The sequence below is a fragment of the Hyla sarda genome, chromosome 4 (genome assembly GCF_029499605.1).
Source record: "Hyla sarda isolate aHylSar1 chromosome 4, aHylSar1.hap1, whole genome shotgun sequence".
Classification (NCBI taxonomy): Eukaryota; Metazoa; Chordata; class Amphibia; order Anura; family Hylidae; genus Hyla; species Hyla sarda.
Genome location: NC_079192.1, coordinates 237,970,554 through 237,997,384, shown reverse-complemented (window position 1 = coordinate 237,997,384; position 26,831 = coordinate 237,970,554). Strand labels below are relative to the sequence as shown.

General features: G+C 40.7%; 1 protein-coding gene across 1 annotated transcript in view; it reads right to left on the bottom strand.

Moving 5' to 3' along the window:
* The window catches only part of WASL (WASP like actin nucleation promoting factor), a 72,278-nt gene that overhangs the window by 19,816 nt on the left and 25,631 nt on the right, over nucleotides 1–26,831 (bottom strand). The window contains exons 2-6 of the mRNA XM_056573778.1: nucleotides 10,946–11,080; nucleotides 8,377–8,463; nucleotides 7,286–7,382; nucleotides 3,103–3,126; nucleotides 2,150–2,315 (exon numbers count right to left, since the gene is read on the bottom strand). Of these exons, the coding sequence (XP_056429753.1) occupies nucleotides 2,150–2,315; nucleotides 3,103–3,126; nucleotides 7,286–7,382; nucleotides 8,377–8,463; nucleotides 10,946–11,080 (509 nt within the window). The remainder of the gene's footprint in view (nucleotides 1–2,149; nucleotides 2,316–3,102; nucleotides 3,127–7,285; nucleotides 7,383–8,376; nucleotides 8,464–10,945; nucleotides 11,081–26,831) is intronic.

Sequence of the window (26,831 nt, the reverse complement as noted above, 5' to 3'; positions counted from 1 at the left end):
CTTTAGGATTCACAACTCCAACATTGATTTATATCTTTACATTTTTATAAAGGTTTACAGATTTAAAATACAAAGTAATAATATCAAGCCAAATACACAGAGGGACCCAAAGGCCCATATGCAGACAACAAAAATTACACTAAGAATGTGAACCAATAGGAAAACTCAAGAACAATAAAATGAGACAACAAAGTTCAATCACATCCCCCCCCCCCCCAAAAAAAAAAAAGAAAGACTGTCCAAGCAATGATTCCACACATGTCATCTAAACATGAGGGGGGGGGGGGGGGAAGAGAACAGCCAATAACCATCATCAGGAAAACAGCCACACTCAAAAACACATAAAAGACAAACAAAACAAAAACACACAAAACAGAGCAGAAGAAGAAGAGAGGAGAGGAAGAAGGTAACACAGAGGAAGAGGAAAAAGGAAGAAGAAAACAAAGAGGGGAAGCAAATAACGGGGGTTGTCGATCAGAAAAATCGGTCCCACGGCTCCCAGACAGAAGAACAGGGGGATGGTATGATTCAAGAAGGCCGTGAGCGATTCGAGAGAGCAAATCTCAAGTATATGGGCCACTAGGTCAGCCACCAATGGAGGGAGAGCCTTCTTCCAGTATTTAGCAGTAAGGTTCTTAGCTGCTAGAACAATGTGCATGAAAAGCTTAAACGGCTTTTTGGACAAGACCCGAGAAGACAAGTACAGAAGATAAGGCAAGGGATCAAGGGGTACTGGCACACCCAATACTCCCTGAACCAGCCACCCCACCATTCTCCAAAAGTCCACAATAAGTGGGCAGGACCAGAAGATATGAAAGGCAGTCCCCAGACCCACCCCACAGCGCCAACATTGGGGAGGAATAGCAGGATTCAATTTATTCATGAGCTCTGGGGTATGATACCATCCCATAAGGATTTTAAACTGCGACTCCTTATATGCAGTGCAAATAGAAGCCTTAGAAGCTCATTCCCAAATTATTCGCCACTAAGGAAGAGTAATGGGGGCACCCAAGACCTCCTCCCAACGGCGCATATAGTGGTGAGAAGGGGCCAATAGTGATTTCTATTTAGAGCCAAGTACCACCTTTCAACATATGGGAGTTCTTCCAAACCGACAAGTCACCCTGTCCCACAGTTAAAATTCGGGGCAAGGGTAACTCAACAACTTTGGTTTACATTAAGGTGGTAATGGTGTTTTTTTATTTAAATTTTTATTAAAGTGTACCTGTTGTCAACAAAAACTTTTTATATAATGTAGATGATACCATTATATGTATATCTGTAATATACATTGGTTAAAAAAATTGTGTATATTTTTGTCCCTGCAGCTATTTCCTGTGTGTCTCTATGAGGAGTCCAAATACAGGAAATGAGGGTGGACAAGCAGGACAGTGTGCACTGAGGCTCTATAACATGCTCCTGGCTCATACATCAGGATGATTGACAAGCCAGGAGTCTGCACAGATCCCTGCTTGTCCTGAACTCACTTTCTGTTATTGGACTCCTGTATATTACAAATATAAATATAATGGTATTATCTACATTTATATAAAACGTTTTTGTTGATGACAGGTACACTTTAACTACCCACTCCCTAAGCTAATACATACAGAACATAAAGCCCATGCAACCTATCTAATGTGGTCATGACAGAAGGAAGAAGGTAAGGAAAAAGCAAATGCTTTAAATAACTACTTATTTACTTATGGCTCCTTTTCTTCATTAACAGCCCTACACCTGTAAAGAAGTAAGGCACTCTTTCTGGAAGGAAGGAGACATGCTTTCCTAACACTACATAACTCCCTTTATGCCAATTTAGGCTGAAATTACCTCAAGATACTCATTTCTCAACATATGAAAAAAAGTCCACATTGTAAAAATACAATAGGTAAATACATAGTAGTTAAGTGTTGGCACTCTTTAGTGCCCTGGACTTCCATCAATCATTATAAGCCTGGAAATAAAGTTGACTGGTGACCCCTGATACTAGAAATACTGCACAGATAAAGCTTTATTTGACCAAGAGGCATGTCTGTCTTGTCTAACAACCTCCACTCCAAACAAACTATGACTGTCTGATATATCACAACTGTTTGCAATAAAACTTTGAAAGTAGGTAAAATCTCTTTATAGCTTCACATTTACGTACTGGAAGTTACTAGGTGTCCCAATGTCTGCCTTAGTGAGTTTTTTCTTCTTGTTCTTTCCTTTTTTCTTATCTTTGTTATAAGGAATGTTATTGACTTGTGTACTGTATCTTGGGGTTGCAATTTCAGGATGTATGATGTCAACTGTCGCCATGGGAAGACTTGGCCCTGGAAATAGACGGTATAATACAATAGACTGTAAAACTCAATCCTTACAATATAGAGATAATGTTATCCTCATTTCATTTGTAACAGGTTATTCTTGTGGACCGCCAAACCCAGGAGAAGACCGTAGAAACAGACAAAGAACACTGCAGTTGAATAGAAATAAAAATAAGGAGGTGCACTTTGAACTTCACAAAAGCTATAGCCCAGATTTATCAAGCTGTGTGAGAGAATGATTTTCCCACAGCAACCAATCACAGATCAGTGTTCACTTTACCAGAGCTCATTAGCTGAGCTGTGATTGGTTGCTGTGGGGAAAAAATATTTTTTCTCACATTTTGATGAATCTGGGCCTAAATGTTTTCTGCAGGGGACACTAATTTACGTTAAGAAATCTACAGCCGGAAATATCCTGGCCGGAGAATCCGATCGCACAATGTAATCCGGCGGGTTCTGACAAAAGAATGACATTCTTTTGGCAGACGGAGTTCCAACAGCATCAACTCTGCTGCTAAAATTCCGTCATGTGGACTGTGCAGCAGAATCCTATTGACAGCGATGGGATTTTGCTCCATCGGAATTTCCAAGCGCAATTTCTGAGCGCAATTACTCTGGTAAATTCATCAGTCTGAACCCCACCTTACACATAATGTAACAATGATAATGGAGCAGTGCTTGTACAATAAGTGATAAAATATAAGTTCAACTGACTATCCTCCGTCTCAAACACAGCCATATTGGTAAATGGATTAATGCTACTGCTAGGGGGATGAAAAAGACTTCAGCTTACCATTTAGGGGTTCTCGTTTTTTATCTGGAAGAGAAACACAGCCCATTTTAAAACTCTACAGGCATTACCACATATATTAGGCAACACATCACTTATATTGCAACACAGAGTACAATCCAAAGACAGCCTCTCCGCATTCTCATGAGACCCAGCATTTCATATGAATGAACATAAACAGTGACAGTCAACATAGAAGATGATGTATGATTCAGAGGGCCCAAGTGCAGGTCACAAGGTAGAATTATTGGACCAGGACATAGCCAATAGTTCAATAAAACTTGCAATTGACATTAACATCTCTTAAAGAAGGGAAAAAAAAAGTATGTTTCAACCTGAAACATAGGATCAGTAATGAAAAAAAATAACCTCTAAAAACTAGGACAATTTAAATCTCAGCATTTTTGTTTTTTCCTCCTCACCTTTTAAGAGCCATATAAAGTTCTGGACCAATCAACTGACAGCATTACCCATGTTATCAGTTATGATGTAACCTGCTTGTTGCTGGATGCCTTAGCTCATTGTGATCGTTTTGATCCCGTCTCTTGGCAATTTTTTTTTTTTACCATAGTTTTTGATGCAGCATACATGACATGCTAACTGTACTCTGCATAACGGTACGATTGCAGCAATACCAAATGTATACACTTTATGGTGTATTACAATTATACCATAACATTTTTGTTAAAAAATGTATGTTTTTTGTAAGTTGCCATATTCTAAGAGCTTTGGCTTGAAAATTTTTTCACTGATGGAGCTGTACGAGGGCTTGATTTTTGTACGACGAGTTGACGTTTGAGGTACCATTTTGGGGTACATATGATATTTTGATGATTTTTTTATTTAATTTCTAGAGAGGCAGTACTGACAAAAAATAGTTTTGACGACTTCTAAAAAAAAATTTATGGTATAAACCGTGTAGTACAAAATGACATGGCAGTTTCATTCTACAGGTCAGTATGATTATGGCGATACCCAATTTATAAACTTTTTATAATGGTTTATTAAATTTACACTATAAAATGTATTTTTTGTTTAAGTCATTCTTGTGCAAAGCCATATTGTGAGAGTGGTCAGTTTAATATTTTTCACCAACACAACTGCATGAAGAATTTATTTTTGTGAGAAATTATTTTTGGGCAAATGATGTGTATACCGTATATACTCGATTATAAGCAGAGTTTTTCAGCACGATTTTTTGTGCTGAAAACACCCCCCTCGGCTTATACTCGAGTGATCTCTCAGCCCTAGTGGTCTTCAACCTGCGGACCTCCAGATGTTTCAAAACTACAACTCCCAGCTGCTCATGAACGTTCCTGTGCGTCGTCGTCAAGGCAACGTCATTATTCCGGGGCCGGGCGCAGAGAAGAGACCCACCCGGTGAAGATGGACAGCCCGCAACGACTATCCCTCCCCACCGGACGGTCCTGCAGCACAGATGGCCCGGACCAGCTCACCCGAACGTCCAACCGAGCGGAGGCGAGTACAAAACTAAAGGGGGGAGGGGGGGCTGGATGATGACGAAGGCCCGGGCAGTGGTCTTCAACCTGCGGACCTCCAGATGTTTCAAAACTACAACTCCCAACATGCCCGGACAGCCGATGAATCACCCCATACATGTACCCGATTTTGCTTAACCCAGGGGTTTTTCAGTTTTTGAATTTTCTTTTTTTCCTCATCACCTTCTAAAAATCATAACACTTTCAATTTTGCCCCTACAGACCCATATGAGGGCTTATTGTTTGAGACACCAATTGTACTTTATAATGACATCATTCATTTCACCACAAAATTTGCGGCAAAACCAGAAAGAAAAAAACGCCATTTTGTGAATTTTGGGGACTTCCGATTCTACGCAGTGCACTTTTCGGTAAAAATTACACCATATCTTTATTCTGTAGGTCCATATGGTTACAAGGATACCTAATTTGTATAGGTTTTATTTTATTTTACTACTTTAAAAAAATAACTACATGCACCAAAATTTGTATGTGTAAAATTGTCATCTTCTGACCCCTATAACTTTTTTTATTTTTCCGTATACAGGAACAAAAATACGCAATTTTGGACTTTGGAATTTTTCTTACGTGTACGCCATTAACCGTGCTGTTTAATTAACATTATATTTTCATATTTCGGATATTAACCCCTTAAGGACTCAGCCCATTTTGGCCTGAAGGACTCAGACAATAAAATTTTTACGTTTTCATTTTTTCCTCCTCGCCTTCTAAAAATCATAACTCTTTTATATTTTCATCCACAGACTAGTATGAGGGCTTGTTTTTTGCGCGACCAGTTGTCCTTTGTAATGCCATCACTCATTATATCATAAAATGTATGGCGCAATCAAAAAACACTATTTTTGTGGGGAAATTAAAACGAAAAACGCAATTTTGCTAATTTTGGAAGGTTTCGTTTTTACGCCGTACAATTTATGGTAAAAATGACGTGTGTTCTTTATTCTGAGGGTCAATACGATTAAAATGATACCCATTATTACATACTTTTATATTATTGTTGCGCTTAAAAAAAAATCACAAACTTTTTAACCAAATTAGTATGTTTATAATCCCTTTATTTTGATGACCTCTAACTTTTTTATTTTTCCGTATAAGGGGCGGTATGGGGGCTCATTTTTGCGCCATGATCTGTACTTTTTTTTTTATACCACATTTGCATATAAAAAACTTTTAATACATTTTTTATAATAAAATGTATTAAAAAAAAGTAGGAATTTTGGACTTTTTTTTTTTCGTTCACGCCGTTCACCGTACGGGATCATTAACATTTTTTTTAATAGTTCGGACATTTACGCACGCGGCGATACCAAATATGTCTATAAAAAAAAAAAATTTACGCTTTTTGGGGGTAAAATAGGAAAAAACGGACGTTTTACTTTTTTATTGGGGGAGGGGATTTTTCACTTTTTTTTTACTTTTACATTTTTTTTTTTTTTACACTTGAATAGTCCCCATAGGGGACTATTCATAGCAATACCATGATTGCTAATACTGATCTGTTCTATGTATAGGACATAGAACAGATCAGTGTTTTCGGCTATCTTCTGCTCTGGTCTGCTCGATCACAGACCAGAGCAGGAGACGCCGGGAGCCGGACGGAGGAAGGAGAGGGGACCTCCGTGCGGCGTTATGAATGATCGGATCCCCGCAGGGCGATCCGATCATTCATTCAAATCGCGCACTGCCGCAGATGCCGGGATCTGTATTGATCCCGGCACCTGAGGGGTTAAAGTTCGGACGCCCGCGAGATCGCGGGCGTTGGCCATTGCCGGCGGGTCCCTGGCTGCGATCAGCAGCCGGGATCAGCCGCGCATGACACGGGCATCGCTCCGATGCCCGCGGTTATGCACAGGACGTAAATGTACGTCCTGGTGCGTTAAGTACCACCTCACCAGGACGTACATTTACGTCCTGCGTCCTTAAGGGGTTAACATTTACTTTTTTTTTTAAGGGAAAAGGGGGGTGATTCAAACTTTTAATAGGGAAGGGATTAAATTACATTTATTAACCATTAATATATAATTAAACATTATATTAAGTTTATAATTAAACATTATACCTTGATTGCATACACTGATCAATGCAAAGCCATAGCATTGCATTGATCAGTGTTATCATGCTCTGCTGCTCCAGCCTGGATCTCAGGCATGGAGCAGCAGAGTTACAATCGGACGGTGGGAGACAAGTTAAGAAGCCTCCCGCTGTCCTCTCAGCTGTTCGGGATGGTGCGATTTTACTGCGGCAGTCCCGAACAGCCCACTGAGCTAACCAGCAATGCTTTTCTCCCGCTTTAGACGCTTTTTTTTTTTAAAATAAAGTAACACAAACACACACACACACACACACACACACATCCCCCACTGTCAGTTAAGAGTTATATTAAATTTTAAAAAGTTAATACATTTCTTGCATTTTATAATAACGAAAAGTATGACTCCTCATACTTATGTTAAAGCAAAACTTTATAACTCTTAGAAGGCAGAGATGCAAAAATGTATTTATTCAATGTAAATTACTTTTATCATGCAACTAAAATATATCTGATATTGGTTTAACTGTAAAACCACGCAAAATAAATTAAAATTCTATTCTATTTACCATACAATTAATGGAGTAAAGAAAAAACACAAACCAGTGGGAATGTGTTATATTAATACTAATCTTACCAGGTTTTTTAGGTCTTCTTGAAAGCAATTCAATTATCGCTTTTCGGAATCTTTTTGCCTCCTCTTCACTTGCAAAGTTTAGGCCAATTTGACCTGCCTGTAACACACAAGTAAATAAAAATGAGATGGATACTTTTTTTTTTCTTTTTGTGTGTGCGCACGCACTGTTGAATATTGCAAACGTACTTTCATTTTGTAACTTTAGGACAGTGATTCTAAAGTGTGAGGCCCTGCTAGGGGTGCCATAACATTCCGGTGGGCAAAGCTTTGCATTAAATAAAATGAGAATTTCACTCCTGAAGAGAAGCGTCCATGTCATGTGCTGGAAGCTTCTGTCGGGCTGGAAGCATTCACGTCACTGCAGCAAGTACTACCCACAGAAAGGAGCCTCTGTGCAGCTGGACCCTCCGACTACTTACAGGTACTTTTCATGCTGGAACGGGAAAGGATGGGTGGGGGTAGTGATAAATAAACAGGGCAAACTACTATAGGGAGGCAGGTGGGAAACCTACCTACTCCTCCCAAACTGACCTACCCATCCCCACAACCCACTTATCCTAGCCAATTTACTGTGCGGAATGCTAAATAGCAGAATTATTACAGTTTGGGAGCCTGTAAATTTTTGTAAATATATTATTCTATCTATTCATGAGACAACACTGAAGAAATGGAACCCTGCTATAAAGTATCGAGTGCACAGCCTATATAACAGTGTTAATGTTGTGTCCCCTCAAAATAACTCAACACATAGCCATATCTATGAATGAAAATGGCAATTTAAACTAAATCGTGCAAAGACCTTCACCCAATTTATAATATCACCATTTCATTTGTGTAACACCCCCATGTTTTCTAAGAAAATACGGACTTGGTTTACTTGCTGGAACCTCTGCTCTGCGATCCCCTAATAATTATTAATAAATATGCTGACAGCTCTGACCTATATCTATATATGACCTAGAACCTAACTAAAATTACATGACCTTCTCATTGACATATGTTCAATGTTGAGTCCCTTCCTTCTGGAATGTAATAATAAAGAAGTTTTACTACCATTACAAAATATTAGAGAACATTGTAAAAATACTTACATCACCAGCAAATGTGTGAAAATATGATCTTGGGCTATTATATACAAAGTTATAATAAAGTTCTTGTTCATACAGTTGCCGGCCATCCTAAAGGAGATTAAGAAAAAATATATGCAATCAAAGTTGTGTATCGTCTATACACCTCATCTGTCCATTTGTACAACTAATAATGATTCTTATACTTTAGACAAATGGCATAAAACTAGGATAAAATATTCAAATAATTTATTAAAAACTGTGTGGAATGGAAAACATACAGACTAAATGCATAGGCCCAGATTTATCAAACTTTGTGAGAAAAAAATAGAGGGATTTTCCCACAGCAACCAATCACAGATCAGTTAACAGGCTGTGGTAAAGTGAAAGCTGAGCTGTGATTGGTTGCTATGGAAAAATAACAAAAAATTATGGTAAATTATGATAAATCTGGGCCATACTGTTTTTTAATGGAACATACTCCAAATGGGTCATAGGAGTGGGGTACCACCACAAGGTCAGCACTAGGCCTTCTACATTTTCAGCAATTTAACAACCTTGAAAACAGCTTACAGTTTACAATTTAAATATTGATACAAAGCTGTGTAAAGTGCGCAGAGAATTGACAAGGGCATATTTACACTAAGGAATCTCTGAAAGAAACCGTGCTCTCTCAACAGACAGCAATGCATTTCAGAGCAGATGTTCATTCCTTCGGCGGTGTCTGGAGTCCAGAAATTCTACAGAATTCCATAGTGTTAGTGGTGCAGCAGAACACACTTGGAAATTCCTAGTGTAAATGGGTCCTAAGTTCTATGTGGATAAACGTAAAGATATACACTCCCATAGATATCCATGGAAGGCGAGCATTGGCACAGAGAGGTGCATTTAAGTGCATGGGGAGAGCCCGGACAATGGACAGGAGGTCTCAGCAGTCAGACCCCCCCCCCCCCCCCCCCAATCAGACACTTATCCTCTATCCTGTAGATAGAGGATAAGTGTCTGATTGTGTTCCGTATCAGAGTACCCCTTTAAGTTGCTGCTGCCATGGAAGGCATTCAACTGGGGCCTGGGTACCTTTCTTGAAATACCTACATTTACATGTTCTATGTACTAGATTTCTGGAGATGGGAAATTGATCCAGGGATTGATTTCAATTCCTACAGTTGTGCTCAAAAGTTTGCATACCCTTGGAAAATTGGTAAATGTGTTGAGCAAGCAAAACACATTTCATTAATTTCCTTTGGGATTAATATTCAAATGTAGGTTATAACAGAACAGTACAAAACATGGCAACAAATGAAAAAATTATCCATGTTCAAAAGTCTGCCTACCCTTAATTATTAAAACGGTATATTTCCCCCTTCAGCATCAATGCCAGTGTGAAGTCTTTTGTAATAGTTGTCTATGAGTCCCTAAAATTCTTGCAGTGGGTATAATAGTTGCCTCGTCTTCTTGCAAAATGCACATCTGAGATCTTCTCAGAGGCTCAATATATTAAGGTCAGGACAAATCCTAGTTTACAAAATTCTGGGATCTGGGTAACTAGTGACAGGGGCAGTGTCCAGGAGGCAAGTGCAGGGAGTAATGCATCTCTCCCTATCTATGTATAAAGCCACTGCCTTGATCATGACTAGTTATCCGGGTCCCAGTAACATTTTACATACACATATATTATATAAAAATAAATAAAAAAGCCTAAGGGTGGTTCTTAGATATAGAAGTAAATAGTTTTACGCCCTTGAAGAATAGTTGTCCAAAACCAGAGCTGGACATACTTATGTAAGCAGAAAACATTAACTTGTGGTCCAAGGTTAAGAGCTTGGACTATGTTAAATGATGGGTTCATATCTGTGCCGGAGTTCTATTAGGAAGCTCCATCACAGACTGTTTGATAGATCCCACTGACTAGAATGTGGTCAGTCTTGTGTCATTTTATTAGCAGGATTTAATTGGAGAAAAAAAAATGAAATTTTTTTTTCTCATGTCCTGATATTTTAAACAGACTCTGCAAACAAAGCTCCCCAAACCAAGCTTCATCACAGTTATGAAACTAGCCTTAAAGGGGTACTACAGTGGAATTGTTTTTCTTTTTTTAAATCAACCAGTGCCAGAATGTTAAACAGATTTGCAAATGACTTCTATTTAAAAATCTTAACCCTTCCAGTACTTATCAGCTGGTGAATACTACAGTGGAAGTTCTTTTCTTTTTTAATTTTTTTTTCTGTCTGACCACAGTGCTCTCTGGTGACACCTCTGTCCATGTCAAGAACTGTCTAGAGCAGGAGAGGTTTGCAATGGGGATTTGCTCCTGCTCTGGACAGTTCCTGACATGGACAGAGGTGTCAGCAGAGAGCACTGGGATCAAAAAGAATAGAAATTGAAAAAGAAAAGAAACTCCTGTGGAGCATACAGCAGCTAATAAGTACAGGAAGAGTTAAGATTTTTTAATAGAAGTAATTTACAAATCTGTTTAACCTTCTGGTACCAGTTGATTTAAAAAAAAAAAAAAAAAAATTATAATAATTCCACCAGAGTAGCCCTTTAAGTCTTTTTTATTCAAATGGGCGCTAGACATCCAGATGTGCCTTACCTTTATATCATATACTCTAATAAAATAGGATCTTTGTGGATTGTCCTTCACTAGGCATACTACTCCACAGCATTTCTTTACCCACATGGAATTACGATCTGAGGCATATAGCTGAACAACAGCCGAACTGATAGTCTGTGGATGGAGGCAAAAAAAGAAAAACATCTGTAAAATTACAGAGTAAAGACTATTTACATTTTCTTAATTTTTACATTTATTAACACAAGCAAAAAGCAGAAATCTGATTACTTAACCTTTTTATATTAACATATGAGAACTAGACACCATTAAAAGGGGACGCCCAAAGTTTTTCTTTGTCCAGTTACCAAGCTTCTCCTCCCTCCTGCTGAGATTGGAGCATACACAGGCTGTAAACAGAGGCAGCACAGACAGGTGTTACCATAGTTTAACCGCTCACTTTATCATGCCTTCCCTGCTGCTGCTGTTTAGACAGTGCTAAAGACATGGGGGGAGATTTAAGTTGACCAGTTTCCCATAGCAACCAATCAGATCGCTTCTTTTATTTTTCAGGGCCTTTTCAAAAAGGCTAGAAGCCATCTGATTGGTTGCTATGGGCAACTCAGCAACTTTTCCTCAGCACGAGTCTTGATAAATCTCCCCCATAGAAATGCAGGATCTCATCTGTGTGTTTGTGTGCAGTGTATGGCAAGCTCTGGGAGAACAGCAAACTATACATAAAGCTTGCAAAGCAAAATGCCACATACAATTCATACAGCCAGAAATAGAGCTGTGTGTGTGTATAATCTATCTATCTATCTATCTATCTATCTATACACACACACACACAGCATCCTTAAATGGGCACTATTACTAAAACAAATTTTTGCTATTGCACTCATTATGGTAATTAAAAAAATCTAATGTACTTTGTTTAAAAAAAAAAAAGAAGTTTTCTATGTTTTATTGGTGTTTAAAAAAGCTGTCACTGGGTGTCTCCCTACTTGTTCAGAGCACATTTCCCCCCCCCCCCCCCCATCTCTTGCACATACTTTGGACTCCTGCTGGCCTGGCAAAAGTCCAAAATCAGCAAAAGCAGTCTGGGGTGCTGAGGGGTGTGTGTGTGCAGCCTTAGCCAATCATAGTTCATCTCACACACTGAACTGCTCTGGGCTGTGTGTAGCAGAGTGAGGGAGGAAGTTCTCCCCTGTATGGCTTCAGTTCTCCTGCCATTATCAGTAGGTGACCCATAGTTACCCTCCCAGGCAATCCTATAATTTACGCCTGAAATCCAGAATTAGAAAAACATAGCTGCTTTCTGTTGTACACCTTGGAAAACATTAACCTTTCTAATATACTTCAGAAGAAAATAATTCTAGAAATTATTCTAGAAATAATGGCTTATAAAAAGACCACTTGGGGTCCCCATACATCCAGAACATAATCCTGTCCAGCTGAAGCACAGGCTGGGACAAAGTCTAGGAAGTGAGGGCGGCACTAGCACTACTTTATGCTCTCTCCTGTCCTATCAGACTGCAGCATGATAACAGAGAGGTGATGGTAACAGAACAGTCTGCAGTGATTGGATGAAGAGACTCAGCACAGAACAGCAGACTTTGGGAGGAAGTCAATGCACGGTAAGTGAAGACAGGGTCAGAACTTGCCTACGAATGCCTCTTCCTGAGCAGTGGATGTCAGAATGAGTGAGCAGCAGAACAGAGGGATTTTTGGAGCCAAATACAGAAGCTGGACACAGAGAGACATGTAAAGAACTTGCATGACCAAGTGAATAACATACATAAGCATTATTTTTCTGTGATCTAACAGGTATGCTTTAAGTGCAGCTCAGTTCCCTTAAAATGAATGGAGCAGAGTTGTAAAATCACACAACCTGAGTACAGGTGTGGGACTGTTTATGGAATAAAACAGGTATGTTTTTTAATGCTGGATAACCCCTTTAAACCTGGTAAGACTATAAAGCATGATATAGCTGCTGTTACATTTGTCATCATTCCTTATCAATAAGACGTTAGAAGGACAGCATACAGAGCCCCAGCGCAGGAAAGCAGTAAATGTGTAGGAAGCCTTTACATACTCTACCAGCTCTTCCCACTTCCACAACCGCATTACACACAGCCCACAGTGCACATACCAAACGTTCTGGGTTGATAATTTCAGTGGATGCTTCCTCTGAATAAGCAGTTCATTCATTCTAACCTTTACAATGGCAACACCAGCGCATTGCAAGCAAATGCCGAAATGAAAAGTTCAGAACAATTCCAGCAAGGGCATAAAAATAAGTGGAACACTGTTCTATAATCCACACCTTATTTACAGCAACCATAAATGTAGAGACAACGCGGTTCATGTGGTAGAATCTCGCCTTTTCTATTTATTATTCGTCATTGTACTTGTCACCTTCTGCAAAGTATCAGTAAAATTAGCAAAATATGGAAGAACGTTCCAAGAATCTGCATATGGTAGAAATGTGTGATGCAGCAAGGCTGCTTAAAGTTTACTATTTTTGCAGTAAAGGTAAAGCTTTCTTTTAATTTTAACATGTTACTGACTGTGCTGTGGAGCCTCTTTTTTGTAATGAATCTTGCACTAAGCACAATGAAATTCAGGGATATCTACAGTCATAGCCGTAAATGTTGGCACCCCTGAAATGTTTCAAGAAAATGAAGTATTTCTCACAGAAAAGGATTGCAGTAACACATGTTTTGCTCTACACATGTTTATTCCCTTTGTCTGTATTGGAACTAAACCAAAAAAGGGAGGGAAAAAAAAGCTAATTGGACATAATGTCACACCAAACTCCAAAAATGATCTCGACAAAAGGATTGCCACCCTTTCAAAATTGTGGAAAAATAAGATTGTTTCAAGCATGTGATGCTCCTTTAAACTCACCTGGGGCAAGTAACAGGTGTGGGCAATATAAAAATCACAGCTGAAAGCAGATAAAAGGAGAGAAGTTCACTTAGTCTTTGCTTTGTGTGTCTGTGTGTGTCATACTAAGTATGGACAACAGAAAGAGGAGAAGAGAACTATCTGAGGACTTGAGAACCAAAATTGTGGAAAAATATCAACAATCTCAAGGTTACAAATCCATCTCCAGAGATCTAGATTTGTCTTTGTCCACAATGCGCAACATTATCAAGAAGTTTGCAACCCATGGCACTGTAGATAATCTCCCTGGGCCGGGGACAGAAGAGAAAAATTGATGAAAGGTAATAATCTGCTATTGCAAAATTGTAAGTAACCTGCATCTCTGCACCACAGGATGACTTCTGTGCATAAAAATACTTCAGCGTGTGGCTGAGATTTACCAAAGAACTTGCCACTGTAGTCTACTGGTGACCGTTCAGGGAAAAGTCTACAGCCTTCCGGTTGTGAGGGAAGTAACCCTTAATATGAACCCTTTAAACTGACTGCAAATGAAATAGGCCCAAGTCACCCCAAGTTTTGCAAAAGGCTTATAGACTATAGTAAAAGAAGTATCTTCCCACCAATACCAGGGAGCTCCGTTCGCAGAATCTGTTGAAATAGGCATGAGACATGAGCGTAGAAAAAAAAAAATACTGCAGATCACGGACACTGAAAACCAGAAGGACCCTATTCAAGTGAATGGGTTCCGTTAGTGTCCATTGTGCAATGGGCCGTTCATCTCAGTGAATATTGAGTGCCATACACCAGTCCTTTCCATTATATGCATATGCTTCCTAGTCCTCCTATCCATGATCCTCTACCTGTACCCACCGGCCGCTGGTTGACAGCCTTAACTGTGTATAGGCAGCTGTCAATCAGTGGGCAGTGAGCGGCAAGACGCTGCACTTTTTCACTAGTTTTTGCTGTCCTAAGATAGGAGAGCATACACCTAGTGACAGGTTTCAGCAATTCACAAACACTTGCTGTATTATCCAAGAGCGGGTAATAGAGAAAAGCAGCAGTGAACTCCATGCAGCTGATCTTCGTGCCATTTGCAGGCAATTAGGTATTACAGATATAATACTCTGAGTATGACATCAGTATTGCATCTGTATTTCTGCACAGTACTTATGCGCTGTCATCTAGGCAGGAAAGAACTACATGGACACCAAATAAATGACAATAATAAGGAAATACAAATGCACCCATATTTTAATCACTCTCCGTACACGTAAAGCAACATTAACTCCATTAAAAGCAAAACAGTCTGTTTTTGTCCCATAACAACCAATCACACCTCACCTTTTACATCTTAATGAGCTCTTGTAAAATGAAAGCTAAGCTGTGATTGGTTGTTATGGGCTAAACCAGACAGGTGCAGCTCAATGGTTAAAATTAGTAGTACCACAAAGTCTCAGTGTATCTCTGGCCTTATTCTGATATTCATATATATTTATTAAAGTATATTCAGAGGAATGACTGAAGCTACAATTTAAAGGAAGCAAAGTTGCTGAGCAGGAATATGACTAGAGAGGGCTTGTTTGTATGCAAATAATCTATCTGCTCGGTCAGTAAATCTGGTTGTGTGTTCTGTGCGTCAACTCTAAATGCTGCAAAGGGATCCAAATTCCAATCTCCTCTCCCTAAGGAAGAAAATGACCAATATTTCCTGTTGCAAACGCTGACTAGCAAGTACATTCCTCATGACTTTACTAAAGCGATCAGCATTGTGCCTGTCTTCATTTGAGCAATCAAGTAGAAATGCTCCGAAATACAGCACAGAGCCAGGCAAACATAGTAGAGACACCCAAATATACTACAAACTAGATAAATCTGTCATTGCGCACCCACCTTTGTGAGCTCTTCGCATCGCTGGAGGCTCCAAATGTGTAGCGTGAGGACCACGGGGCCGAAGTATCGTGACGTCACGACTCCGCCCCTGTCTGACATCACGCCCTGCCCCCTTGATGCAAATCTATGGGAGGGGGCGTGACGTCACATGGGGGTGGAGTAGTGACATCACGATACTCCAGCCCCGTGGTCATCACGCTACACATTTGGAGCCTCCAGCGCTGCAAAGAGCTCACAAATGTGGGTGCGCAATGACATATTGTGGGGGTCTCCAGCGGCGGGACCCCCATGACCAGACATCTTATCCCCTGTCCTTTGGATAGGGGATAAGATTTATTAGGGTCGGAGTACCCCTTTAAGAACACAGCCCATTTCGGCCTCTTATTTTTCCATCCACAGACTCACGAGTGCTTTTTTTTTGTGCTACCAATACTATCAATCATTTCACCACAAAATCAACAGCAAAACCAGAAAAAAAAAAATATTTGTGGGGCAAAATAAAAAACAAAACACCATTTTGTAAATTTTGGGGGTTTCCGATTCTACGCCTTGTACGTTTCGGTAATAATGACACATTACCTTTATTTTGTAGATCAATACGATTAAAAGAGAATTCCGGGAAGTTCAAATTATTCCCTATCCTAAGAGCCGGAAATTGCCGAAAGCAGCGCTCCGCCTCTGCCATACAACTGTATGAAGGGGGCGTGTTGTCGTCGGTGGTCGAAAATGCTCGTTCCATGCAGGGAGCAGAGGTTCCGTTGGAGAGATCGCGGGGGGTCCCAGCGCTCGGACCTCCCGCGATCTAACACTTATCCCCTATCCTTAGAATAGGGGATAATTTGTACATCCCGGAGGTATCCTTTAAATTGATACCCAACTTACCGTATATAGGTTTGATTTTGTTTTACTTCTGTTAAAGAGTACCTGTCATCAACAAAAACTTTTAATATGTTGTTCATAATCATTAATGAAGAGATATTGTAATATATCTTCATTAAAAAATATTAATATTTATACCAGTTTTTTCATTTTATACTTTTGGCCACTAGGGGTCACTCTTCTATGCCTGGTCTGCAAGCAGCATCCTATGCTTTTCATAGTAAGTGTACAGCTTTTAGGACTAATGCTGAAGGGCACTGGTCCTTCCACCGGAAGTTCAGTACTCTTAGCTCACTGTGAGCTACAAGCCTGCACATGCCTCTAATATAACAGCCAGTCACCTCCCCTCCCCCCTGCTCTGTGTTCTCCCTGCCCCTCACCACACATTATCTTATACATTGTATTATCTCACTGCACTCCCTGCTCTGTGCCCCCCCCCCCCCCCCCCCCCCCCCGACATTCATCTTAATCACTGCCTCTGTAATTGCTCCCTCAGCCCCTGGTTCTCAGCATTGACTTTTTAGTGCAGAGAGACACAGGAGAGAGAGACACAGGAGAGAGAGAGAGAGAGAGAGAGAGACACAGGAGAGAGAGAGAGAGAGAGAGAGAGACACAGGAGAGAGAGAGAGAGAGAGAGAGAGAGACACAGGAGAGAGAGAGAGAGAGAGAGAGAGAGAGAGAGAGAGAGAGAGAGAGAGAGAGAGAGAGAGAGAGAGAGAGAGAGAGAGAGAGAGAGAGACAGAGGATGCCATTCCTCACCTGTACTTAGTCTGTATGCACACTGCAGAGCAGTGTTTCCCAACCAGGGTGCCTCCAGCTGTTGCAAAACTACAACTCCCAGCATGTCTGGACAGCTATTGGCTGTCTTGGCATGCTGGGAGTTGTAGTTTTGCAACAGCTGGAGGTGCCCTGGTTGGGAAACACTGCTGCAGAGGGAGAGCAGCATACAGGAAGACTGGCAGAAGCAGAGCCCCAGCCAAGCTTCATGTGACATCATGCCTGCCGGGACCCGCCTCCTTCCACCCCTCAGAAAGACAGTGCTCCTGAGCTAATGAAGAGGGATAAAAAAAAAAGGTATTTCCACAGCGTTTTAAACCTCAATAAACACAGGGATAGGCATAGTTAGAGAAGGGGACAGATGGGAAGGGGGATCAGGGAAAGTTTAGATGATGACAGGTACTCTTTAAAAAATTATAACTTTATTGCACCTTAATTATTTAGTTTAAAATGTCCTATTCTGACCCCTATAAACTTTTTTATTTTTCCATATACTGGGATATGTGGCTCGGCTTTTGCACCATGATCTGTAGTTTTTATCAGCAACATTTTTGTCTTGGTGGGACTTTTTGATTGTTTAAATGTTTATGTTTATTTTTTACTTTTTTTATGAGAAAAGGGGCAACTCAAACTTTTATTCGGGAAAGGATTAATTCACATGTATTAACTTTTTTTTTTAGTCTTTAGTCCCCATAGAAGACTATTACATGCACTCTCCTGATTGCATACACTGTTCAATGCTATACCATAGCATAAATCAGTGTTATAGGTGTTCTTCTGCTCCAGCCTGCCATGGCTGACTGGAGCTTCAGTGCAACAATCAGACGGCAAGGAGGCAGGTAAGGGTCCTCCCGCCGTCCTCTAAGCTGATCGTGACAGTGTGGACATTTTTTCTTTTAAGACTGCGGCGTCTAAGGGGTTAATGCTGAGCATCAACGGGATTGTAGGTGTCCGGTATTAGCCATGGGTCCTGGCGGCGGATAGCAGTTGGGACCACCCTGCTATAACGCGGGGTCAGCTCCTGAGCCCGCGTCATAGAAGGGGGAGCTGGACTAGGGTGTACAGGTACGCCCTTAAGGAGTTAACATTATAATTGAATAGTTTGGGCATTTTCACAAGCAGTAATACCAAACATGTTTATTTTATTTACACTTCTTTGGTAAAATAGGAAAACGGGGAATACTTATTCATATTTTAAAAAAAGATTGCCATTATTGGTCAGAAGTATGCACAGCACTAATCAGTAATATTTTATCTGGCCTGCTAGAAGACAGACGAGAGAAGAAGATCGCTGGAGCAACCGGGAGGCAGGTGAGGGGCCCTCCAAAGGACATCTTGACTCATCGGATCCCTGTGATTATGCTGCTGGTGGTCTAGGGAGTCCCCATGAGCCCCAATAATGCTGAAGATTCCATGATAAGTATTGATCACGGCATCAGAAGGGTAAAAGGCGTGCTTTGATGTGATTGCTGATATCTGCCATTAAATCAACTGGTGCCAAAAAGTTAAACACATTTGTAAGTGACTTCTATTAAAAAAAACGTAATCCTTCCAGTACTTATTAGCTGATGTATGCTGCAGAGGAAATTCTTTCTTTTTGGATTTCTTTTCTGTCTGTCCACAGTGCTCTCTGCTGACACCTCTGTCAATGTCAGGAACTGTCCAGAGCAGGAGAAATCCCTATAGGAAACCTCTCCTGCTCTGGACAGTTCCTAAAATGGACAGAGGTGTCAGCAGAGAGCACTGTGAACAGACCGAGAAGAAATCCAAAAAGAACAAGAATTTTCTCTGTAGTATACAGCATCTAATAAGTACTGGAAGGATTAAGATTTTTTTAATAGAAGTAATTTACAAAACTGTTTAACTTTTTGGTTCCAGTTAATTAGAAAAAATTGTTTTCCACTGGACTACCCCTTTAACAACTTAAAGGACAACTGCAGCGGTATGACACTTATCCCCTATCCACAGGAAAGGGGATAAGTGTTTGATTGCGGGGGGTCCGACCGCTGGGACCCCCCGCGATCACCCTGACGGGGCACCGCCATTAGCGCTCATGGTGAGCGCTAAGGCGCGTAGCGTCGACCTAGAGGTCAACGGTGACGCCCCGTCTCCTCCCCGTCCCCATACAGCTCTATGGGGGAGACGGGGGGGGGACACGAACGCTGCCTCCCCGCCTCTCCCATAGAGATGTATGGAGGAGGCGTGCCGGCTGCAACGTCATTCTGCGGCCGGCACGCCCCCTGCACGGGACAGCCGGGACCCGTACAGGAGATCACAGGGGGTCTCAGCGGTCGGACCCCCCGCGAGCAAACACGTATCCTGTGGATAGGGGATAAGTGTTAATCACGCTGCAGATGTCCTTTAAGGACCCAGAGCGTACCTGTAAGCCCGTGGGAGTTTAGGTCCCCGCCATGATATCTATCAGCAGGCACCCCGTGCAAACCCCTGGGGGGGGGGTTACACTAAAATGCTGGTGTTGCCCCATACATTTAATTTTCACAAGCAGTAAAAGGAAAAAAAAAAAAAGACCCCCATAATTTGTAACGCAATGTCTCCTGAGTACGGAAATACCCCATATGTGGGTATAAAGTGATCTGCGGGTGACAACATGGCTCAGAAGTGAGAACGCACCATGTACATTTGAGGCCTAAATTGGTGATTTGCACAGGGGTGGCCGATTTTACAGTGGTTCTGACAAACGCAAAATAAATACCCAGATGTAACCCCATTTTGGAAACTACACCCCTCACGGAATGTAACAAGGGGTATAGTAAGCCTTAACACCCCACAGGTGTTTGACAAATTTTCGTTAGAGTTGGATGTGAAAGAAAAAAAAAAAAAAAAACTTTTTTCACTAAAATGCTGGTGTTACCCTAAATTTGCAGTGGGGTGCAGTGAGCATTTACACCCAACAGGTGTCTGACAGATTTTTGGAACAGTGGTCCGTGAAAATGAAAAATAAAATTTTTCATTTGCACAGCCTACTGTTCCAAAGATCTGTCAAAAACCAGTGGGGTGTAAATGCTCACTGCACCCCTTATTAAATTCTGTGAGGGGTGTAGTTTCCAAAATGGGGTCACATGTGTGTGTGGGGGGGGTACATTGTTCTGGCACCACGGGGGGCTTTGTAAATGCACATGGCCCCCCGACTTCTATTCCAATCAAATTCTCTCTCCTAAAGTTCAATGGCGCTCCTACTCTTGTGAGCAATGTAGTTCGCCAGCAGAGCACTTGATGTCCACACATGGGATATTTCCATACTCCGAAGAAATGGGGCTACAAATTTTGGAGGATTTTTCTTCTATTACCCCTTGTGAAAATGAAAAATTTGGGGTAACACCAGCATTTTAGTGAAAGAAATCTAATTTTTAATTTTCCCGTCCAACTTTAGCGGAAATTTGTCAAACACCTGTGGGGTGTTAAGGCTCACTGTACCCCTTGTTACATTCCGTGAGGGGTGTAGTTTCCAAAATAGTATGCCATGTGTTTTTTTTTTTTTTTTTGCTATTCTGGCACCATAGGGGCTTGCTAAAACCAACATGCCCCCCGCAAATTTGCTTTCCAAAAGCCAAATGTGACTCCTTCTCGACTGAGCATTGTAGTTCACCCACAGAGCATTTTACATCCACACATGGGGTAATTCCATACTCAGAAGAGATGTGGTTACAAATTTTGGGGGACATTTTCCAAAAATTTGAAATTTGGGGGAAAACTAGCATTTTAGTGAAAATAAATAAATAAATCATTTACACATTAAACTTTGACAAAAAGTCGTCAAACACCTGTGGGGTGTTAAGACTCAATGTACCCCTTGTTCTGTTCCTTGAGGGGTCTAGTTTCCAAAACAGTATGACATGTGTTCTTTTTTCTGTTCTTGCACCATAGAGGCTTCTTAAATGTGACATGCCACCCAAAAACCATTTCAGAAAAACACACTAGCCAAAATTCCACTGTCGCTCCTTCCCTTCTGAGCCCTCTAGTGCAACCACAGAGCACTTGACATCCACATGAGGTATTTCCTTACTCGAGAGAAATTGGGTTACAAATTTTAGGAAGATTTCTCTCCTTTTAACCCTTGTAAAAATTTGAAAACTGGGTCTACAAGAACATGCCAGTGTAAAAAATGAAGGTTTTGAATCTTCTCCTTCAATTTGCTGCTATTCCTGTGAAACACTTTAAGGGTTAACAAACTTTTTGAATGTCATTTTGAATACTTTGAGGGGTACAGTTTTTTATAATGGGGTCATTTATTAGGTATTTTTAATATTAAGGCCCTTCAAATCAACTTCAAAACTGAACTGGTCCCTGAATAATTTTGTTTTTGAAAATTTTGTAAAAAATTGGAAAATTGCGGCTGAACTTTGAAGCCCTCTGGTGTCTTCCAAAAGTAAGAACATGTCAACTTTATGATGCAAACATAAGGTAGACACATTGTATATCTGAATCAATATATAATGTTTGGGGGAATATCCATTTTCCTTATAAGCAGAGAGCTTCAAAGTAAAAAAAAAAAAAAAAAAAAAAAAGCTAACTTTTCAATTTTTTCATCAAATTTTGGAATTTTTTCACCAAGAAATGATGCAAGTATTGATGACATTTTATGACTAACAAAGTAGAATATGTCAAGAAAAAACAATCTCTGAATCAGAATGAAAAGTAAAAGCATCCTAGATTTATTAAAGGGGTACTCCGGTGGAAAACTTTTTTCTTTTTTTATCAACTGGTGCCAGAAAGTTAAACAGATGTGAAAATTACTTCTATTAAAAAATCTTAATCCTTCCAGTACTTATTAGCTGCTGAATACTACATAGGAAATTATTTTCTTTTTTCTTTTCTTTCTTTTCTTTTCTGCTGACATCGCTGTCCATTTTAGGAACTGTCCAGGGAAGCATATGTTTGCTATAGGGATTTTTTCCAACTTTGGACAGTTCTTAAAATGGACAGAGATGTCAGCAGAGAGCACTGTGCTCGTGATGTCAGCAGAGAACACGGTGTTCCAAAAAGAAAAGAATTTCCTATGTAGTATTCAGCAGCTAATAAGTAAAAATCATAAGTGCAAAAATGTCCTTAAGGGGCTTAAAAAAAAAAAAAAAGTGACCTAGGGTTGTAAAGCCCGTTATGGTGACCAGTACATTAAACATGCAGATTGGATAGTAAATGATATTTTAATTCTTACAATTTCATGACATTTATTGGACTGGTCACCATAGTAGGGAATGTCTGGCTGAGGAGCATCCTGCAACACACCAAGATAGTTAATGCATCTGAGTCACATTTAGGTATGCAGCTAGACTGGTTTCTAACCTGTAGTATGAACCAGTCTTTCAGCATAATCAGTGTTAAATATGTAAAAAAAGTGAAAAATGTGTGTTGGTGTCCACATGGTCAAGGAGACTGTGCTAGAAGAACAACAAAGTTGGGTTAGGAAGACTCACAATGGAATATACAGTTAGAACCTATTATTTCAGTACGGTATATAGACTATGCCATGTTGTCCCATTAAACTATTCACACAGGATTACAGTATTCACATATGCACATTTCTCTGTACTCTCTATTGAAGTCACTAGAGCCTAAAAAGTGGTGGATTAGTAACAGATCTATATTTTTTTTCTTATTTGCAAAAATAAAAATATCAGGATTAAAGATCAGTAATTGGGTCTGCAATATGGAGAAAATAAATATCAGTTATCAAAAGGGGGGGGGATTATTACAAGCAAGAAAGTTTATTGCACATTTGCTTCATGACTAGGATTTCTTCCGGTCTCATTTCCTACACTGTGACTGGATTGGACACTTAGCCATGGCATATAAAAAAGCCTACAGCATTACTATCTCCATAAACAAACATTACAATATAGATAATGTTGTCTGAGAAGCTCAAAGTGCACTATTTTATGATGTCATGTCTACATACAGGATCAACTGTGTGAGAATACATTAGAGAATGACAAAAGATGAAGTTTGTGTGTACAATACATACACACACACAGTGGATATAGAAAGTCTACACACCCCAGGTACTTGTGATGTTGAAGTATGAAATACATGAATGAGGTCAGAACTTTTTCCACCTTTAGGGGCCATAGTTTGCTGTATATTTTCTGCAGCTGATATTGCTATTCATTGACTTCAAAGCATAGGAAAATATGGAGCAGCAAATACGCAGCAAAATACGGCATGTGTGACCCTACCATTAATGTGAATTATAACTAGAACAATTCAATTGCAAAACAAACTGAAATCTTTGACGAGCAAATATTAAAAAAAACCTATAACCTGGTTGCATAGGTGTACACACCCTTTAACTAATACACTTTTGAAGCACCTTTTGATTCTATTCCATCAGTCAGTCTTTTTGGGTAGGAGTCTTCGCATGGCACATCTTGACATGGCAATATTGCCCACTCTTCCTTGTAATACCACTCCAAACATGTCACATTGTGAGGAAATCTCCTGTGCATACACAGCCCTCTTCAGATCACAGATGTTCAGTTGGACTGAAGTCTGGGCTCTGGCTGTGCCATTCCAAAATGTTAATCCTCTTCTGGTGAAGCCATGCCTGTGTGGATTTCGATGTGTGCTTTGGGTCCGGCAAAAAATGAGCCCTCTTTTACAGACCCATATACAGAAGAAAAAAAAAAAGGGGGTCAGCAGAGGACAATGTTAACCCCTTAAAGGGGTACTACGCCCCTAGACATCTTATCCCCTATCCAATAGGGGATAAGATGTCAGAATGCCGGGGTCCCGCCGCTGGGGACCACCAGAATCTCCACTGCGGCACCCCGCTATCATTACTACACAGAGAACACTTGCTATGTGCATAATGACCGGCGATACAGGGGCCCGGAGCATCGTTACGTCACGGCCCGCCCCCTTAATGCAAGTCTTCTATTTCCATCTACAGACCCATATAAGGGCTTGTTTTTTGCGCGACCAATTGTACTTTGTAATGAAACCTCATTTTACCATTAAATATCAGCGAACCCAAAAAATATTTTTTTAGGGAAGAAATTGAAATGAAAACCACAATTTTGCACATTTTGGAGGGTTTCACACTGTACACTTTACGATAAAAAAATACATGTTTTCTTTATTCTGTGGGTCAATACGATTAAAATTATACCCGTGGCTTAAAAGAAATTAAAACTTTTTGTACAAAATCAGTTATCTAAAATTGCACTATTTTAACCACCTATAACTTTAATTTTTCCGATACCACATTTGCATATACAAAAATTTTAGATACATTTAAAAAAAAAAAAAAAAAAAAATTGGAATAAAAATGTGACAAAAAAAATAGTAGCGTTCTTTTACTTTTATTTTTCACGATTACGCCGTTCACCGTACGGGTTCTCCGCCCCTCAATGCAAGCCTACGGGAGGGAGCATGATAGCTATAGCTATCACGCCCCCTCCCGTAGGTTTGCATTGAGGGGCGGAGCGTGACGTCACACGGGGGTGGGGGCGTGACGTCACAAGCCGCCGGCCCGGTGGTCGCCCGTAATCAGACCCGGAGCGAACACGCTCCGGAGACTGATTACAAACAGGGTGCCGCGTGCATGATCACGGGGGTCCCCAACGGCAGGACTCTCCCGATCAGGCATCTTATCCCCTATCCTTTGGATAGGGGATAAGATGTGTAAGCACCGGACAGTTTGGCTTTTTCAGTATTAAATACTGAATATTTTCTAATTAAAGTAATTGCAAAACCTATTGGTTTTGCATGTTTTACAACATATCAAAAGTTTTTGTACCTGACAGTGCCCATTTAAAGGGGAACTCCAGTTCAAATCAACTGGTGCCAGAAAGTTAAACAGATTTGTAAATTACTTTTATTAAAAAAAATCATAATCCTTTCAGTACTTACTAGCTGCTGTATGCTCCTGAGGAAGTTGAGTTATTTTCTGTCTGACCACAGTGCTCTCTGCTGACACCTCTGTCCATGTCAGGAACTGTTTAGAGCAGGAGAGGTTTGCTATGAAGATTTACTCCTACTCTGGACAGTTACTGACATGGACAGAGGTGTCAGCAGAGAGCACTGTGGTTAGACAGAAATTAACAACTCAACTTCCTCTGGAGAATACAGCAGCTAGTAAGTACTGGAAGGATTATGATTTTTTTAAATAAAAGTAATTTACAAATCTGTTTAACTTTCTGGCACCAGTTGATAAAAAAAAAAAATTTTTGATCTCGTGCGCTGCTCTCCTTCTCTCCCCCCCCCCCCCCTCAATGAATTGTCATCCGCAGTGCGCTGTCCCCACATTAGGGAACTAATCATATGTGACCCGCTGGCACTGCTCTGCTTCCTGCCCTTACAACCCCCCCCCCCTCTCCCCAAAAGCGATGTCCCCGCAAGGGTTAAAGGACATCTGTACTGATTAATTTTACATATTCCTGTGCTCAGGCTGCAAAAATAAACTTTGACTCACCTTCCTGCGTTCCCCCCATTGCTACAGTAACGGCCTCACGGTCCTCATGCTGCTTCCTGGGTACGGGAACGTCACAGAGCCTTCAGCGTATGACCGGCTGTCCCACCTTGGCCGATGATAGGCTGAGCGCACTGTCATGTAAGGTGCCGGGCATTACTGTAGCAACAGGGGAACACAGGAAGGTGAGTCAAATTTTATTTTGTTCATTTTTGCAGCCCGGGCACAGGAATATGTAAAATTCATCAGTACAGATGTCCTTTAACCCTTGCGGGGACATCACTTTGGGGGGAAGGGGGGGGGGGGGGGAGTGGGGGGAGGAAGGGCAAGAAGCAGAGCAGTGCCCGCGGGTCACATGATTAGTTCCCTAATGTGGGGACAGCGCGCTGCAGATGAAAATTCATTGGGGGGGGGGGGGGGGGTTCTGAAGGAGAGCTGCGCCCGCGGGTCACATATGAATAGCTCCCTGATGTAGGGACAGCACGCTGCGGATGACCATTCATTCCCTGATGTGGGGACAGTGGGGTGAGAAGTTGATCTATCATGATAGCTAATTCCTCCACCATGGGGACCGTGTGCCCACTGGGGGAATCATGATAGCAGATTCCTCCGGTTCCCCCCGCGGACACACAGTCCTCATGGCGGGGAAGGGGTTACAGGCCAGCATAACATGTTCATTATAAAAGTGCTAAACTCGCTACAAACACGCTAGATAACCATAAATCTGTGGCACCGGAGTACCCCTTTAAGGACACAGACGATTTTATTTTTGCATTTTTGTTTTTTCCCTCCTCCTTTAAAAGCTACAACTCTTATATTTCCATTCACAGACCCATGCAAGGGCTTGTTTTTTGCTTACCAATTGTACTTTGTAATGACATCACTCATTTTACGGCACAATGTATGGCAAAAGCAAAAATTTTTTATTTATGTGGGGAAATTTAAACAAGTTTTATTTTCATGCTGTACACTTTACTGTATAAAATAAAAATACATATTTTCTTTATTCTGTGGGTCATCACAAAATAATACCCATTAGGGCTGCACGATATATCGCAAAAGCAA